Source organism: Pteropus alecto, unplaced genomic scaffold (assembly GCF_000325575.1).
Source record: "Pteropus alecto unplaced genomic scaffold, ASM32557v1 scaffold114, whole genome shotgun sequence".
Classification (NCBI taxonomy): domain Eukaryota; kingdom Metazoa; phylum Chordata; class Mammalia; order Chiroptera; family Pteropodidae; genus Pteropus; species Pteropus alecto.
The window spans coordinates 5,176,458-5,192,544 of NW_006435793.1; the positions used below are offsets into that span (position 1 = coordinate 5,176,458).

The 16,087-nt window shown below is 36.6% G+C and overlaps 1 protein-coding gene across 4 annotated transcripts in view; it reads right to left on the reverse strand.

The window, feature by feature from the left end:
* MELK (maternal embryonic leucine zipper kinase) overlaps positions 1-16,087 on the reverse strand; it is a 66,625-nt gene that overhangs the window by 11,921 nt on the left and 38,617 nt on the right. For all 4 annotated transcript variants that reach the window (XM_025046532.1, XM_006911574.3, XM_015589105.2 and 1 more), the window contains 3 exons: positions 11,406-11,492; positions 4,983-5,114; positions 1,548-1,670 (listed from right to left, as the gene is read on the reverse strand). In XM_025046532.1, coding sequence (XP_024902300.1) covers positions 1,548-1,670; positions 4,983-5,114; positions 11,406-11,492 — 342 coding nt within the window. The remainder of the gene's footprint in view (positions 1-1,547; positions 1,671-4,982; positions 5,115-11,405; positions 11,493-16,087) is intronic.

The window sequence follows — 16,087 nt, forward strand, 5'->3', positions numbered from 1 at the left end:
CTGGTACAACTGATTACATGAGGGAAAAACTGGTTCCTTACCTCATACCATAGAAGAATTAATTCCTGATAGATTAAAAAACTTAAATGTGAAAGGAAATGCTTTAAAACTTTTAGAAACAATATATGTGAACGCATTTATAACTTTTGGATATGGAAGGACTGCCTTAAAAAGACACAAAAATTACAAACCATAAAGGCAAATACTGACAACTTCTAACTTATTAAAATTAATGATTTCTGTCATCAAATTAAAAAGACAAGTGACAAACTCAGATAATATATCTGTAATACATAACCAACAAAAGATCAGAATTAAGATTAAATTAAGAACTTCTTCGATACAACAAGAAAAAGGAAACAATCCAATAGAAAAACAGGCAAACCATGTGAAAAACCATTTCATAGACCAGTAAACACCACTGGCCAATTAATACATGAAAGGATACCTAAGTAATCTGAGAAGTACAAATTAAAACTACAATGAGCTATCACTTTACACTCCCCAGATTAGAAAATACTAAATAGCTAAAAATATCAAGTATTGGTAAGTATGCAAAGCATGAGAACACTCTTCTGCTGGTTAAAGTATAATTAATATAACCATTTTGGTAAAAAACTGGCATTATCTGGTAAGGTTGAAGATATTCATTCCACTTCTAAGTATATAGTCTGTAGAACTCCCGCAAACATGTAATAAGGGCCTTGCTGTGCACAAGAGTTAACATTGCAGGTTCTGGCTAGAGTCTAGGAACCCATCTTTTTAAAAGTTCCCAATGCTGATAAGTCTGTTTGTATGGCTGGGGCCCTGAACCCTGCTATACCAATGTGATTTATGAACATCTGCTTTCCTTCTAGAAGTGTAGAATTTCTATGATTGTGACTAATCACACAGGCAAAGAGTGCCTGAGTAACCAGCCCCCAAGAAAACTGTGCATTCTGAGTCTCTGATGAGTCTTTGAGCAGAAACATGCACACCTGCTGCTGGATTTCACAGCTAAAGTAAAAACTGCACTCTGTGTGGGCCCCTCAGAAAGAGTGGAGGAAAAATATCAATTATACATGCAAGAAGCTTAACAAACTCCAAGTAGGAAAAAAGATTATCAAAAGCTAAGGAATACGGATCAGTTGCTGCTGAGTGGGAGGAAAGGAAGAGGTAACTACACAGGGGCATGAGGAAATTTGGAGGGGGGCAAAAAACTGTTCTTGATTTTGGTGGTGCTTGATTATGCTACTGTATGCATTTGTCAAAACATAGAATTGTACACTAAAATGGTGAATTTAACTAACTACATATAAATTATACCTCATAAAGAAAAGAAAAGAAAAAAGAAGCAGTAAAGTGTTCCAAAATGGAATCTTGGCTTTCTTCAGGCTGGAAATGACTGGCTTCCCTTTCCTTCTTATTCCAATAATCAATCTCTCATTAATGTTTTCAGTGTTTTAGGAACACATTAAATTTGCAAGCACATACTAGACCTCATGTTAGAAGAGTTTTTACAATTGAGACAGCATATCCTGCTTTAAATAGAAGTAAAATTAACCAACCTGTGGTGTTTGGGGAGTAGCCACACCTGTTGATGAATTGTCGTCACACCATTCATAGTCTATTAATCCAGCCACATAATTTTCATCGCTTGTGGTCATATCTTCTAGACTCAGGTTTTTTGGCTATTTGAAAACAGAAGAACTTAGAGACAACACCACCATGACTCAATTTTTAAAATAGTATTTTTCCGGCACAGGGCAAAGCCTTGGAGGCAGAAACAAATGAGGGAGTATATTGAAGGAGCTCACCATTCTGTACAGAAAACAGGAGACAAACTTTTTAATTCAGATTGTTTGATAGGAGAATCTCTAACTCTCAAACAACATGTCTTGGAACATTCTTATGTTTATGGCATACTACTTAGCTTATCATTATCATATATAATCGCTATAATGCCAGACAAAAAACTCTTTTGCAAATCTACAAATAAAAAGCTCTAACGAAGTAGAAAATGGAAGGAAAACAACTTTAAAATACAGGTTTCTCGGCTGCAAGAACATACAGAGTAGTTAGCTATTTCCACTAGGAATAAACTAACCTTATGAAAGACATCTTGGGGACAGGATATTTGAGGTTCTGTGCTAATAACTCCAGTGATTTATTTTTCTCATTCTTCCTCTCTATAAACTAAGGTCATACCAAATATACTCTAAATTCTAAGACAATGGAGTATAATTGAATTTTTTATTTCTCCCTCCTTCCCTTTCCTTCAATATCTATTTAACCTGGCCAGGCGATTTTACCTGAATTTCTTACACTCATCCTTTCTTTTCTTATCCCACTTTTCTAATCCAAGGACAAATCTCCTCAGATCCGAACTATTCAAACAGACAATATGGAATCTGCCACCAATCTTTCTACCTTTTCAACCAGAGATAACAGAGCTCTCCAGGACTGCCAATTCCCATCAACTATATCTAGCTGCATAGAGTGCTAGGCTGAGAAAAATACTAAAGCTCAGTCTAGGCTCATTGGGGAAAAGTACGGTTTGTATGAATGATGGCTGCCATGGGTACTACAGCAGAGTAAAAGCACACACACATCCCTGACTGAAGAATTCTATATGCCACTGGATGATTTACAGTCGTGTCAGTAACCTATCATGTCTTTCTCAAAAATCCATAGTTCCCATTACCCAGAGCATAAAGTCTAACCCCGCTGACGTGGCACTTGGAGACTCTCTACAATCTAACTCTCACCTACCCTTCCAGCTTACTCATCCCTCTTCTTCATCTCTCACTTTACCCCTACTTGAACTCTTCGTTTTAGCCAAACAAGTCTAGTTGCTATCAAAAGAATATATAGAGCACATTCAGGTGCCTGAGCTTTTGCAAATTCCATTTATTCTTGCCCTGAATACTGTGCTCCTTCTTTTCCATTTTCTAAACTTGACTATGGGTCCAGTTTGGGTCACCCCTGGCAATTAGTCTCATGCCCTAAAGCCCCTAGAGCATACCTCTAGTCCCTTATCTGGCACTAATCATACTATGATGCGCTGTTATCTATATGTATGTCTTGCCTCACCTTAACTGTTAAGGAGCAAGCACCACACTTTATATTTAGAGATTTGTTTCCCAAGAGCCTTGCATGGAGCCTGAAAATGCTAATTCTATGGATGCTAATGTGGTCCTTTGTGATTCTTCAATCAGACTGTATTATTGTTTAACTGACAGTGCCATCTATTGATTAACCATTCAAGATTACTTACTTTCTTATACTCAGCACCGCAAAGAAAAAAGGTGACTTGATCAAGGGGCAGAATAGTACAAAGAAACTAGGTGGCTTGCTTCAAGTCTCAATGATTTACATAAAGATCAGAAAAGAACCCAAATTTTGATTACTACTTCATTTCTTGTTATTAAAATGTCTATCTGCTATAAAAACTGATTCAATAATATGAATGCCCAAATAATTAATTCTCAGGCAAATGCTCATTAGATGGAAGTTAAGAGTAAGTATATTCCCAGGTCTTTTCTACTCAGATACTTTATGAAGTGGTTATTTTAAGTACACAGTAATCTAATGCATTTCTGAAATGACCTTGATCAGAAGCAAAGGTCCTTGAGTCTAAGAGTTTAAGGGTTTGCCAATGTGAGCAGGATGGCTAATGGGCTGATCACAAAGCCCATGGATAAAAGATCTGCCTGGGCATGGGGCATTCACCAGCCCAACAAAACTCTCTTAGAACAGACCAGAAAACCATCCCAGGAATAAGATTATCTCACTTCAGGGATTTCTCTACGCAAAAGGCCACTTGCACTAACACTTTTCACTTCTTAGTTTGGTCAAAGACCAACTGGGGAGGGAAGAGGGGCGACAAGTTAGGTCTGGCAAGGACATAAGACCCACTATATCTGCAGCACGTGACTGGAAGTGCTAAAAGAGAGATCTAAAAGTGGCGTTAAAGGGAATTCAACAAAAGATCATGAAAGAGGTGGCATTTTAACATTTTTTCAAGAGCTTTGAGACCTAAAGCCAAAAAAAAGAAATCACTTCATCCACATAATCATTTGGGCTATACCGGATTCCATGAAGAGTGCGAACTATCTCTCTCCAAGAATAACAAAAGTACAGTTTCCTAGAGTTAAAATCATTTAAATTACAACCTGAATTAATCTGACGGAAGATTATATTATAAAGTTCCACATCCATCAGGCAAAGTATTTGGAAGGCAGAATGTTAAGCTATGGGAGATACAAAGAATCACACAGAAAGTGGAGACTTAATGTGAGAACTTAGGAAAAACGTGGTGTTTCCAAATACGCAAAGCTTCTTCGCCATTCTAAATGGCCACAACAAAGGAAAATGAGACAACGAAGACAAAATAGAAATAGATACTCTGGTTACCACTAACACACAAGAAATTTGAGTTGCATAAGCTGTTGCTATTGCTCAAAACAAAAAACTAAACCCATAATATAAATGAGTATCAAAATATTTATTGAAATATTTCATGTCCTATGAAGTATATGTCCTGTACTCATAGGTCTTACTCTCAACAATTTTTAAAATTATCTGTAACTCAATAATACTGTGTCCTTTAAAAACACTTAACATATATATAAATAAGCATGCTAAAAAAAGATTGGAAAGACATAGTAAAATATAAACTACATTATCTACAGGTAATAGGTTTGTAGGTTTATTTTCCTTTAGCTTATCTGTAGCTTAACATTTTTCGACAACAATCAGGAATTATTTTTGTGGAAAAGAAAGGGAAGGATTTTCTTTTTAATGCACGTTAACGTTCAAAATTTAAGACTTCAAGCCCAGAATTTCCTGTTTTCTTCATCAAAAATATTTAAATCATAAAATGTCTTGACTGACTCTTTGATACTAGCAAAGTTAACTTTCCCAGGGGTATGCCCACTCATGGGCAAGATGGGCACAAGGCAAGAGCAGTAGGTGTTCACACAAAAGGTGCTAACATTTACCTTGATGTTTCTGAATGGGGTACCAACGGCTTGTCCACAGGAAAGAGGAAGAAGCCTTAAACGAACTGGCTTTCCCCGAGCCTTCTTGGCTAGAAGCAGAAGATAGGTAGCTGTGAGGTGATCATATTGCCACTGGAGGAAAAGAAAATTATGTTATTTAGAAAACTAAATAATATTCTATTTTAAATTAATTTTTCCCCAGTGTGATCAATATTCAGAATTAAAATTCTAGCTTTACAAGGCATACAATGAAAAATAGCAATCCTCTACATCATACCCCTACACAAACCCAATTTCTACTTCCCAGAAAGAACCACTTTTAAACATTTTTAGATATTTTTCTATATTTCTAAATTGTTTATACAGCTTTGTTTTTCCAGATTCAGATATTACTATAGATTTCCTGTGTAAAATAAGAATTTAGCGCTACAACTCCCTCCTTCTCCACACACATCTCTTCCCTGCATCCCCCTGCTATAATTTTACATAATTTGTAGTAAATCAATATTTACATTATTATTATTATGTAAATACATGGTATCACAACCAAGTGAAAATAATGTTCAAATATTTAATTAGTACTCTGACAGCAACCAATCGGAACAGAGTCCAACAGTTGAATAGGATCCTGGGGGACCCCTGTCATGCCGATTACTAACCTTTAAATTTATGGGTTCAAGAAGGGACTGGAGGGAGGTGCCTAAGGAAAGTAACAGGGCAACAGGGAGGGCACTCAGGATAGTGGTTATTTACCAGTCAGTATATAAATATTAGTATCTTAACAACTAGCATGGCCACACTGATGGAATATCAGCCCTGCAGCTAAACCATACAGGGTGCTATCCTTGTACTTCCTTCTTTTATAACATTGTTTTTCCTGAAGTTAAATATAAAAAAGAGGCAGTTATTTGTCTACTGCAACTTCACACTCTCCAGCACTCTTCACCTCCTCTCAACATGTTCATACACATCAGTTATCTGTCTCCTCCTGTGTCTCTCCTTTGAAGACATCCCACCTGATACCTGCATTCCATGTTCCACTCTGGACTGGCTTCTTTCTCATCATGCAACTTAACTGTCAGTGTAGGGATTCCCTTCACCTCTAACCCTAAAACGTATCCCCAGTTCCCTAGACCCTAAGTAGTCCTCTTTCATGGTTTATTTTCCTGTTTTGGTGGAACACATCCTCCAATAACTTCCTGAGGATGGATGAATGAGAGTTAAATTTCTGAGATCTTGCATGTCTGATAAATGACTGTATTCTATCCATATGCTTGATTCTGGTTTGGCTAATAAGAGTTCTAGGCTGATAATAATTTTCATAGTTTTGAAGGCATTGTTCTACGGTCTCCTTGCCTCTAGTATGGCTATTGAAAAATCCAGTCTTTCTGATTATCAAGACTTTAATGTATGATCTTTTTTTTTTTGTCTCTACAAATTTTTCAGATCTTCTCCTTTACCTCAGTTTTCTGAAATTTCACTAAAACAGGCCTTTGTATGGATTTTCATCCATTTTGCCAAGTTTGGTTAAGGCCCTTCAATCTTAGAAACTGAGTTCTGGAATATTTCTCCTTGTATTATTCCTTTGATGGTTTCTTTTCTTCTTTCTTCTCTGTTTTATCTTCCTACAACTTACATTATTTGTATGTTGGACTTCTCTTATTCTTTCTCTTCTATTTGTGCATCTCTTTGTCTTTAGAAATAAGACAAAGGTTCTTATTTAGGTTCTACTTTTGAAAGAGTTCACATTAACTCACTTCCAAACATTTCTACTGAGCTTTTCATTTCTGTGGTCATATTTTAAAATTTTAAGAACTATTTTTTGAAATGTTCTTTTTTAGTCATCTTATTCCTATTTCAAGAAAGAGCTTCTCTTATCTCTGAGAATATTAATTATTGTTTCTTAGCCATTTTCTTCCACTTCCTGTTATGTTTTTTTTTCTGAATACCTTTACTTTTTCTTCCCTCTCCCCCGCAACCCAATGCCATTTATTTTGACCTCCGGCTTTCATGTTAGAGGCTTTCCTCAAATGTCTGGTGATCTTTGGCTGTCTGTCTCTATTTAAAAGTGAAGAATTACAATGCACAGCTAATTAAAGGCTTTATGTATAGTCTGGACTGCTCATCACCTTGGGAACTTTTCTCTAAAGTGAACAGACAGGAAACCGGAACTCTCAACCCATTGCTATAGTAGGTTTTTTCTTTTGGGTTTTCCCTAGTGATGAATCTTCCAATATTTCCCCCACCCTCCACTGCAAAAAGGATAAAATCCTAGTTCCAGCATTTTCAGAGGTGAACAGCAAAGGAGTTTAGAGGCAATGGTTCACAGTTCAATATGAGGACTGTGTGTATCCATGCATCTTTTCCACAATGGCTCATCACCCCCACCTGAGCTCTGTCTGGTACAAGAAGTGCCTCCCGTTCAGTGTCTCCAATCTTCTGCCAGAGTGGAGAAGAGGCAGCACAAGATAGAGAAAGGGACCTGGGGTCTATCTGCTTCTAATACAGACTTTCGACCAATCTTCCTGGTTTCCACCCTGCTCACTTCCCTGACTTCAGAGTTCCTAGCACCGCGGATCCCGGAGCCTTTCTGGAGCTCTAGCGCTCTCATCAGTTTGCTTCCTGCCCTTTCCTGCTGCAGGCATTTAGCTTTCAGCTCTCTCCAAAATGCTATGTCAGCACCATTCGTAACCTCCAAAATTTTAGTGACATTACTTTTGTCTCTTATTCTCTTTATTGTGAATTTTTTGCCTTTTTATCCCTTTCTTGTTATTTTAGTGAGGTTTTATGAAGTGTTGGATGCAAACATATCTGTTCAATCCATGGTGTTTAACTGAGTTTCTAAATGTACTCATAAGACTACGAGACTCTCTGCTTTGCAAAAGTATTAAATTTTAATAATACTGAAAAATATTTAATGCTATGTATCTCCTCACAAACTACATGATCCAAAGAGATCTACTACCAATTCTGTTTTTATTAATAAACTTTATCAGTTAATATTTTAGATGGCCACAATCATAGTATATTCTTTTAAATTTATACAAAAGGTCTATCCGTCTACTGTGAGAAGTACGAAGTACTGTGATAAATTATCACTGAATATTACCTTTGATCCAGACAAAGCAGGAAGAAGGAAGGACAGAAAAAGTTTCATGGAGATAGTACTTGTGAACTATATGAAAACTATGTAGATATAATCTCCACTTTCCAAAAACTACAATAAAGATTTTTGTCCCATCTCCCACATCTATGGTCTCATGTATGACAGCCACCATTTTTAAAAAGATGCCATATATTATTAGAGACAATGGCACAGAAACAAGTTGCCACTTGTTTATCAGCAATGGCATAACCCAGGCATCGTAAACAACACCTGGACAGTGCTAAGAGTTTTAGATGGAGTTTTCTAAGGATGCCTAGGAGTTTTACAACCATCCTCTAAAGCTCTTTTTCCCTAAACAAAAAGGCATCATTTTTATAACTTTTTTTGCCAAAGCTACTACATACCAGTCATTATGATAAGATGCACAGGGGAGTTTCTATGTTGAATAACAGATAAATCAACACATTTGTTACGCTTTCCGGTGATGTCGACCCACAAGTCTAATATAACCAATGTCTCCCTTACCTTTTAGACAGGTCTCTCTTTTGAAAGTCAAATGTCTAAAAGTAAAGCATTAGGTTTACCTGTTATAAATAAGGTGTGATTTCTAGAAACTAAAAATATTTTAAAATCCCCAGTTATTGTTGAGACAGGCCAAATGTTAAAGAACTACCCAGGCACCTGGGCTGAGGAGAGTAAGCTACTGGTAGAGAGGTCTTGAGAAATTGAGGAGTAGTCCATTATCCTTCCCCTGACCTCACTCCCAAGGCCCTCAATCTTTACATTCCCGCCACAAGAATACATGGGTATTGGCATTGCAGGGGTGGAGGAAAGAGATAAGTTGGTCTGTATAGGTTCTCATATGCACATGTGACCCTCAGTGAAGTTCTCCTAATTGACGACTGGCTGTTCTCACAATCCAGATCAATTCACAGCTGGTAGAATAAGGGGACAGTAAGGAAAGCAATGAGGTGGAAGCTCTAGCACCACTTTTGGGAATCTCAAGAAGGCTGCAATGAGATAGCTCAAAATCATGAGGCAAATGAAATTCTGACTTCTGCATATAAAGGCAGTTTAAGAGTGTTCATGTATACAAAATAAAAGTAGGAGTTCTATGAAATGAATGTTTGGGAATAATACCGTTTCTCTCTCTTTGCATGAAGATCAGCAGTACCATACTAGCATGGATCTCACTAAACTAGTATCTCTCTGTCCTGTCTAACCACCCTGAAAGTAAAGGCAGAGCTCCCAAGATGCCAGCAAAATAAGAGTTCACAGCTGATTCCAAACCTGGTTTTCCGGAGACTCTTTAAACTGGAAAGTACCTTGGACCAATGTGAGTTCTCTGAGATTACCTAGACCAGGATTTTTCACATTCTCAAAACCCAGTTGTGACAACTAAATATGTCCCCTGAGGGGCAAAATCACTCCCAGTTGAGAACCACGGACTTAGACCAATGCTTCTTAAGCTTTAATGTACACATAAATCCCTTAAGGATTTCATTAAGGTACAGATTCTGATTCAGTGGGGGTGGGGCCTGAGATTCTGCATTTCTAATAAGCACCAAGTGAGGCTAATGCCGCTGGTCCTAGAGCACACATTGAATAGCAAAAAGCTAGAGTAGTACTTCTCAACTCCTGGCTGCATACTGCAATCATTTGGGAAGCTTTTAAAGATACTGAGGCCTAAACCACAGCCCAGACCAATAAAATTATAATCTCTGGGGGTAGGACCTAGGCATCAGGATTAGTTTAAAATTCCCAGGTGATTCCAATGTTCAGCTGAGGTTGAGAAGATGTATTCTACTCATCCCTAAGACTGGAAAATAAGTAGAGACAGGCATTTAAGAATTAGGAAAGAGTACAAAAGAAAAGAAACTATTATTTTCCTCACAGCATTCTTGATCTTGGTCATGCCTAGCTTTCAGAATAACTGAGATCTTTAGAGAGACATAACGCCAGAAAACCAGAAAACAATCTTTGTCATGCTTCATTATCTATTTTGTTTTCTGTTAGAAGAAAACAATTCCAAGTTCCATTTCATTTCTAAGTTTAAAAATTGTATGCAGAGATCACACAAAGGATACTATTTCAAAGACTTCTGTCAATGATTCTTTAAATTCCAAGTATGTTACTTTTAAGATTCACATTTTAGAAGTTTGTGGGTCTCATACCAATTTTTTTTCTGGATAAAATGACATTATGTATGGGATTTGCTTGGAAATACCCAGCAGAAAAAGACAAAAGGGGAAGGATGTTGGGATATAGATAAAATGACAAAATGTTAATAACTGTTGAAAGTGGATGATGAGTACAGGGAAGATCGTTGTTGTTACAGTATTCTCTCCACTTTTGTAGGTGTTTGAAAATTTCTATGATAAATTTAAAAATTTAAAAAGAAATTTTATCTTAAATACAGTCTTAAATATAGTATCTTAAATACAGTCTTCTATTAAAATCACTCCAAAGAAAAAGTCACACAATTTCTTTTAAGTTGCTTCTATGGAAACTTCAAATTCTCATTGTAAAAAACTTCAAATTCTCATATTTGACAGTAATTTCCAATTCTTGCTATTCCTTTTTATTCCTTGAAAAAGTAAATTATCATTATTTTCCAGACATATTCCAGAGCCTTTGCTTATTACAGAATTCCTCTCTCCTCTAAAAAGAAATGTGGCTTAGTGAAGTTTTGCTTAGTTAAAATAAAATGTGCTTAAGGCCTTTACCTTGCAAGTTAGAAAACAAAACAAACAAAAAACAATATAAATCATAAATGATAAAAGACACAGTACTGAACCAAGAGAAAAGATGGGTGCAACCCTAGCCCATTAGAATATTCTCAGAGACAGTCTGAGTGCCTCTATCTCTAGGAAAAAATATATATGTGATCCAGAGATTAGAAAGAGCTAAAATGATCCAACACCAGAAATCACGATAATTATTTCATGGTGCTGGGTTCATAAGCTTGGGGGTTGCTTTTTGGTAAGAAAAAAACTCTTTTGTGCTTCTCTTATTTCTATAGCAGAATCATAGTTCCATGTTAAAAAATTTAAAGTAGCCCAAATCAGAACTGTCCATTTTCTGGACTAGTTTGTTCTGTTTCTTCATTTTTACATTATAATTCTCTTTAATAAATGTCATTTTAAAAAAGGATATTTAGCAGACATCCAAAAGTTGAGTGGAAATCATACATAAACATAATATTTACACCCATAAAATCATAGCCATGAAAATGCTATCCTATTTTTAATGTACTGATAGAATTAAGAACAATGAAATAAAAGATATTACTCTCAAATTCACACTGTATTTCTTACCAATGAAATTAAATCCTCCATTGTTTGCCTCTTGTTTCTGTGATGTACAGAAAGTTCTGTTACACAATCTTCATCGAGGTGAACAAGCTACAAAAAAAATTTTACAAACTTTAACAGAAAAATTTCAAAATATTTGTTTTGAAATTTTAAAATAACCATAATTATCTTGTAAAACCAAACACCAATATGTAAAAACAAACATGAGTTTATCAAGCTCTTGGGGAACAATAAACATTTTCCGTAATTTTTAAAGATATAAGCAGATGACAATAAACAGTTCAAGAAGATGAGCTCTTTCCCAGCCTTTCACATCCCCACCTTCATCTGATCAATTGTTAAAATTCTGTTGAGCAGCCAAGGGACAATATACTCCTTCCCTACCACAAGACCTGCACTGGCATTTTCATCAAAGAGCAGTCATCTAGGGCATCTAAAATCAGTGACTGTACAATAGACTGGTACAAGAGTTGCTCAGACTTGTAGCACACTGTCCCTCAGGTTACGTTTGGGTTTAGCACAATCCAAGGAGCCTTTATGATAGTGCCCTAGATGCTGCATAATCATCATCATGCTGAAGGTACTAGCAAAGACAAACTTTAGTTTTAATTGTGACATCACTAAATAACTGTGTGACAATTTAAAAAAAGAAGTGAGACGGCCTCAATACAAACTTTATTTTGCTTATGGATAGAAATTGTCCAAGTATTCTGATCCCTGCATTATGGGCCCTCACCAAAGATGAAGCCAGAAATGGGTTCTCAGAACCAAAAAAGGATCACAGAGAATGAAAAAGTAGGAAAGGCCTGGCCTAGACCTGAAACAGGAGTTCAGAAAATCACGTGGGAAGAGAATCATAAGCAATGTAATTTTAAAGTCATCTTTCCAATATGAGAAGTCTCTACAATAGCCCCAATAAATGATGTTTCACTTTCTGCTTAAAGTCTTCCTTCTCCAGAATGGCTGAGATAATAAGCCTCTCCCTCCTGTCTCCTAAGGTCTGTCTCCCTTTGATCTCCATCTACTGTAAGTCAATACAATCTGATAGATGACAGGCTTTGGAATTGGACAAACTTTAGTTTTAATTGTGACATCACTAAATAACTGTGTGACCTTGAGCATGTTACTATGCCTCTCTGAGCCCCAGTTTCATCATCTATAGAATAGAGATGACACCTGCCTTGCGAGATAGATATGTGTGTGTGTGTATGTGTGTGTGTGTGTGTGTATGTGTGTGTATATGTATGTATATATATGTATGTGTGTGTATATATATGTATGTGTATATATATGTATATAAAACATATGCGGCTGCCTAATATAATATCTAAATAGAGTAGACTCCAAAAAACCGGTTTATAATTTTTATTAACAGTCATAATTCTTCTTTGGTATAAGAACATTTCAGAAATTTGAATATTCCTACTATAGATAACCTTTCCTCTCCAAGTTTTCTCTTTTCCAGTTCCTTTAACCACCATTTTAATGATTAATTCCCCATACCATTCAGGCCCTTTCTTTCTATCACACAGTCTATGTTGTTTCTAACCCTCAAGGTGAGATGTTCAGAACCACCAAACATAATATGTCAAGAACAGTTTGCCCAACACAATATCATGACCTTCCCTTGTCCTGGACATCACACTTGAAAGAATCGGCTCAAAAGAAAGTCATGCTGCCATCATGAACACAGAAGAACAGAAGAGACGATTACCTGAAACACTGGCTGGTACAAGAACCTCCTCATGGGTTACAGAGAATGTGATGACCATAAAGATTTATACGAAATAGTACCATGAAAGTTTAAAGTGCTAAGAAGACGTTTTCACTGTTGCTTTGACCTTGGCAGCTCCCCAAATTGTAAATTCTCCCTTTAGAAAAGCCTCTTCCTCAGAAGCCTAGACACTTTACCACCCAGTTGGGCATTTCTTGCTGATGTCATTACTGCTCAAGTGAGAAGGGAAATATTTCTGGGGTTCCCCCCATGATCTTAAGCTACTCCTCTCCACCTCACCCCCTAAAAAACCTTCTCTTTCCCACGGCCTCCTGCTCTGTACCTTTACCACGAGGTGTGTGTGGAAAAGGAAGAAAGTGCTATTTTCTTTCATGGGCTTCTTAATTAGAAAGAACGAAGAGTGGAGTGGACAAGACACCAAAGTCTGAAAAATATAGCTCACCTCAAGCTGGGTTTTCCAAAGAGGCTCAATCCTTTAAGTACCTGAATTCTCAGCCACACATACTCAAGTTAAATTAAGTACAAAAATGCATACCAAAAGCTAGCCAATTATTTTGGATTATCTGTTCAAAAGGGCAGGAAATAGAACTGAATATAACTTCTATTTGACACCATACTTAGGTACGAGAGCTATGTGTGAAAATGATAGGAGATCATGCATAGAGTTATAAAATAGTATCTATATCCTAAGTATCCAAGTAAATCTGAATTATTTTTTATAATTCACTTTTTTTTTTTACATTTTTAAAAATTTTATTTATATAGTTTATAAAACCAGCCCCCTGATTGCTCTTTCTCTCCTCTGGCTCTCTGCACCTAGCCATTACATTATTGCTAACTGCATTCCCATGCCATGCTCCCCATCCCCATGACCATCTATCGACTACTAATTTGTACTTCTTTAACCTTTCACCCCTTTCTCCCAGTCCCCCCAACCCCCCTCCCCTCTGTAGTTCACTCTTGATGAAACAATACTGAGAGAGAAAAGGAAAGACTTTGAAAAGCAACAATAATCCCTTATAGCTCTTCTGTATATAACTCATTTGATTCCTACAACAGCTCTGTAAGGCAGGCAATATAGATGAATGAAAAAAGTAAAGGTACTCTGTAAATACCAAAACATAAGAGACTGACATTAGAATACCAATAATAGAGATGAGAAAATGATGACTCAGAAAAATTCATGCCATTTGCCCAAGATTGGCATTTTTCATTCCTAGCCCAAGGTTTTTTTCTACCACACCACAACGCCACCTCGCCATAACTCTACTCCAGTGGCTAGTCCAAGAGACCAAACAAGCAGTGCTAATCACAAAGGCTATAGCTACACAGGATATAAACCCCAAGTTTAAATTTAAACCCCAAGTTGGCCTATAGATTCATTACTGGAGCCCTTCTGTCTGGGTTCAAATACTGGTTCTACATTTACTTGCTGTTTGCCTTGGGCAAGTTGCTTCATAATTCTGTGTCTCAGTTGTTTCATCTGCAAAACGGGGACAATAATTGTATCTACTTCAGAGGGTTAGTATAAGGATTAAATAAATTCAAAGATTTAAAAACATAAAGCTCATAGAATAGCACCTGACTCTTAATGGTACAATCCTCAGGGTTCTATCTATATTATACTGTAGTATAACATACCAAGAGTCCTTGCTATAATAGTACACAATTCTATTATAGTAAGTATTCAATAAGTAATAGCAATTATTATACTAAAATGTAAGAAAATCACATACCTTTTTAGAACACTCAAAACTAATTTATACTGCAGCTCAATTTAAAATAATTTTTATTGCTGAAATCAGAGGCTCTTCATTTTGGCATCTGTTCTATTGCAAACAGTAGTATGTCCTATTCCATTAGGATCATGGCTGAGAAGACAAGCAAAGCCCTCCCACACATGGAGAAATGATGACCCCCAATGGCTGAATACAGGCATTTGCACCACCCACTCTCTCCACTGCACAAGGGGCACCTCACAGCTTCCCTTGCCCTGTTGCTGTGCTGCTCAACACCGGCACACTCTGCTGTTCTTAGGCTCTCGGTGTTGATAGCTCTTAGGTAGATACTAAAGATGTCATGGAGGGCCAAAGGGAATATGAAGAAAAGAAATTTTACGAGCTGACAGTCATAGGAGAATCTGGAAGGATTTCAGCTCAAACTGCATGGCCATACAGTGGGCAGACTAGTGAGAAGAGGCTCAAAGGAGCATATTCTATTTTCCCAAGACCAGTAGGCCATTGGGAGAATATTTATATTTATTGGTGAGCTTATTCCAGAAAGCAAATACCCACAGCTCTATCAAGTCTAAACTGTGGCATGTGTGAGGCACATCTCTCCAAGCTATTCTGTTGATCTATGCACAAACCCCAGTTTACTGAACAAGTTTTAGTAGATTATCAGAGAACATTCCCAATGATCTGAAAAGACTATTAAAATTCTCCTTTAATGCATTAAAACTTTTCTAACTACATATCTGTGTAAGGCTACATTTTCTTCATATGATTCAATCTAAACAGTATATCAAAATAGACTGAATGCAGATCAGATCCAAGTGTCTTCTATTAAGTTGGACTTTAAAGAAATTTGCAAAGATGTAACACGATGTTACTATTCTCATTAAATTTATATTTTAATAGTTGCTCTTCATAAAAACATGTATTTGTGACTAAATGTAATAGATTTATTACTGTTATTTTTAAATAAATCAACCAACAAATATTAAGAGCATAAAGGGGTCCTCAGACTTGAAAGTTTGAGAACCACTATAATCTCATAACTACTCTGGAAAATAGAAAGAACTCGTTTAAGCTACTTTTTTACAGGTGAATAGATCTGGCAAAGTTAAGTAACTTGTCCATGATTCCCTGAGCACTGTTCACAATCCTGACTACACATGAGAAACACCTGGGAACTTTTAAAAATATCCATAAATTGTTTAAATGTCCTA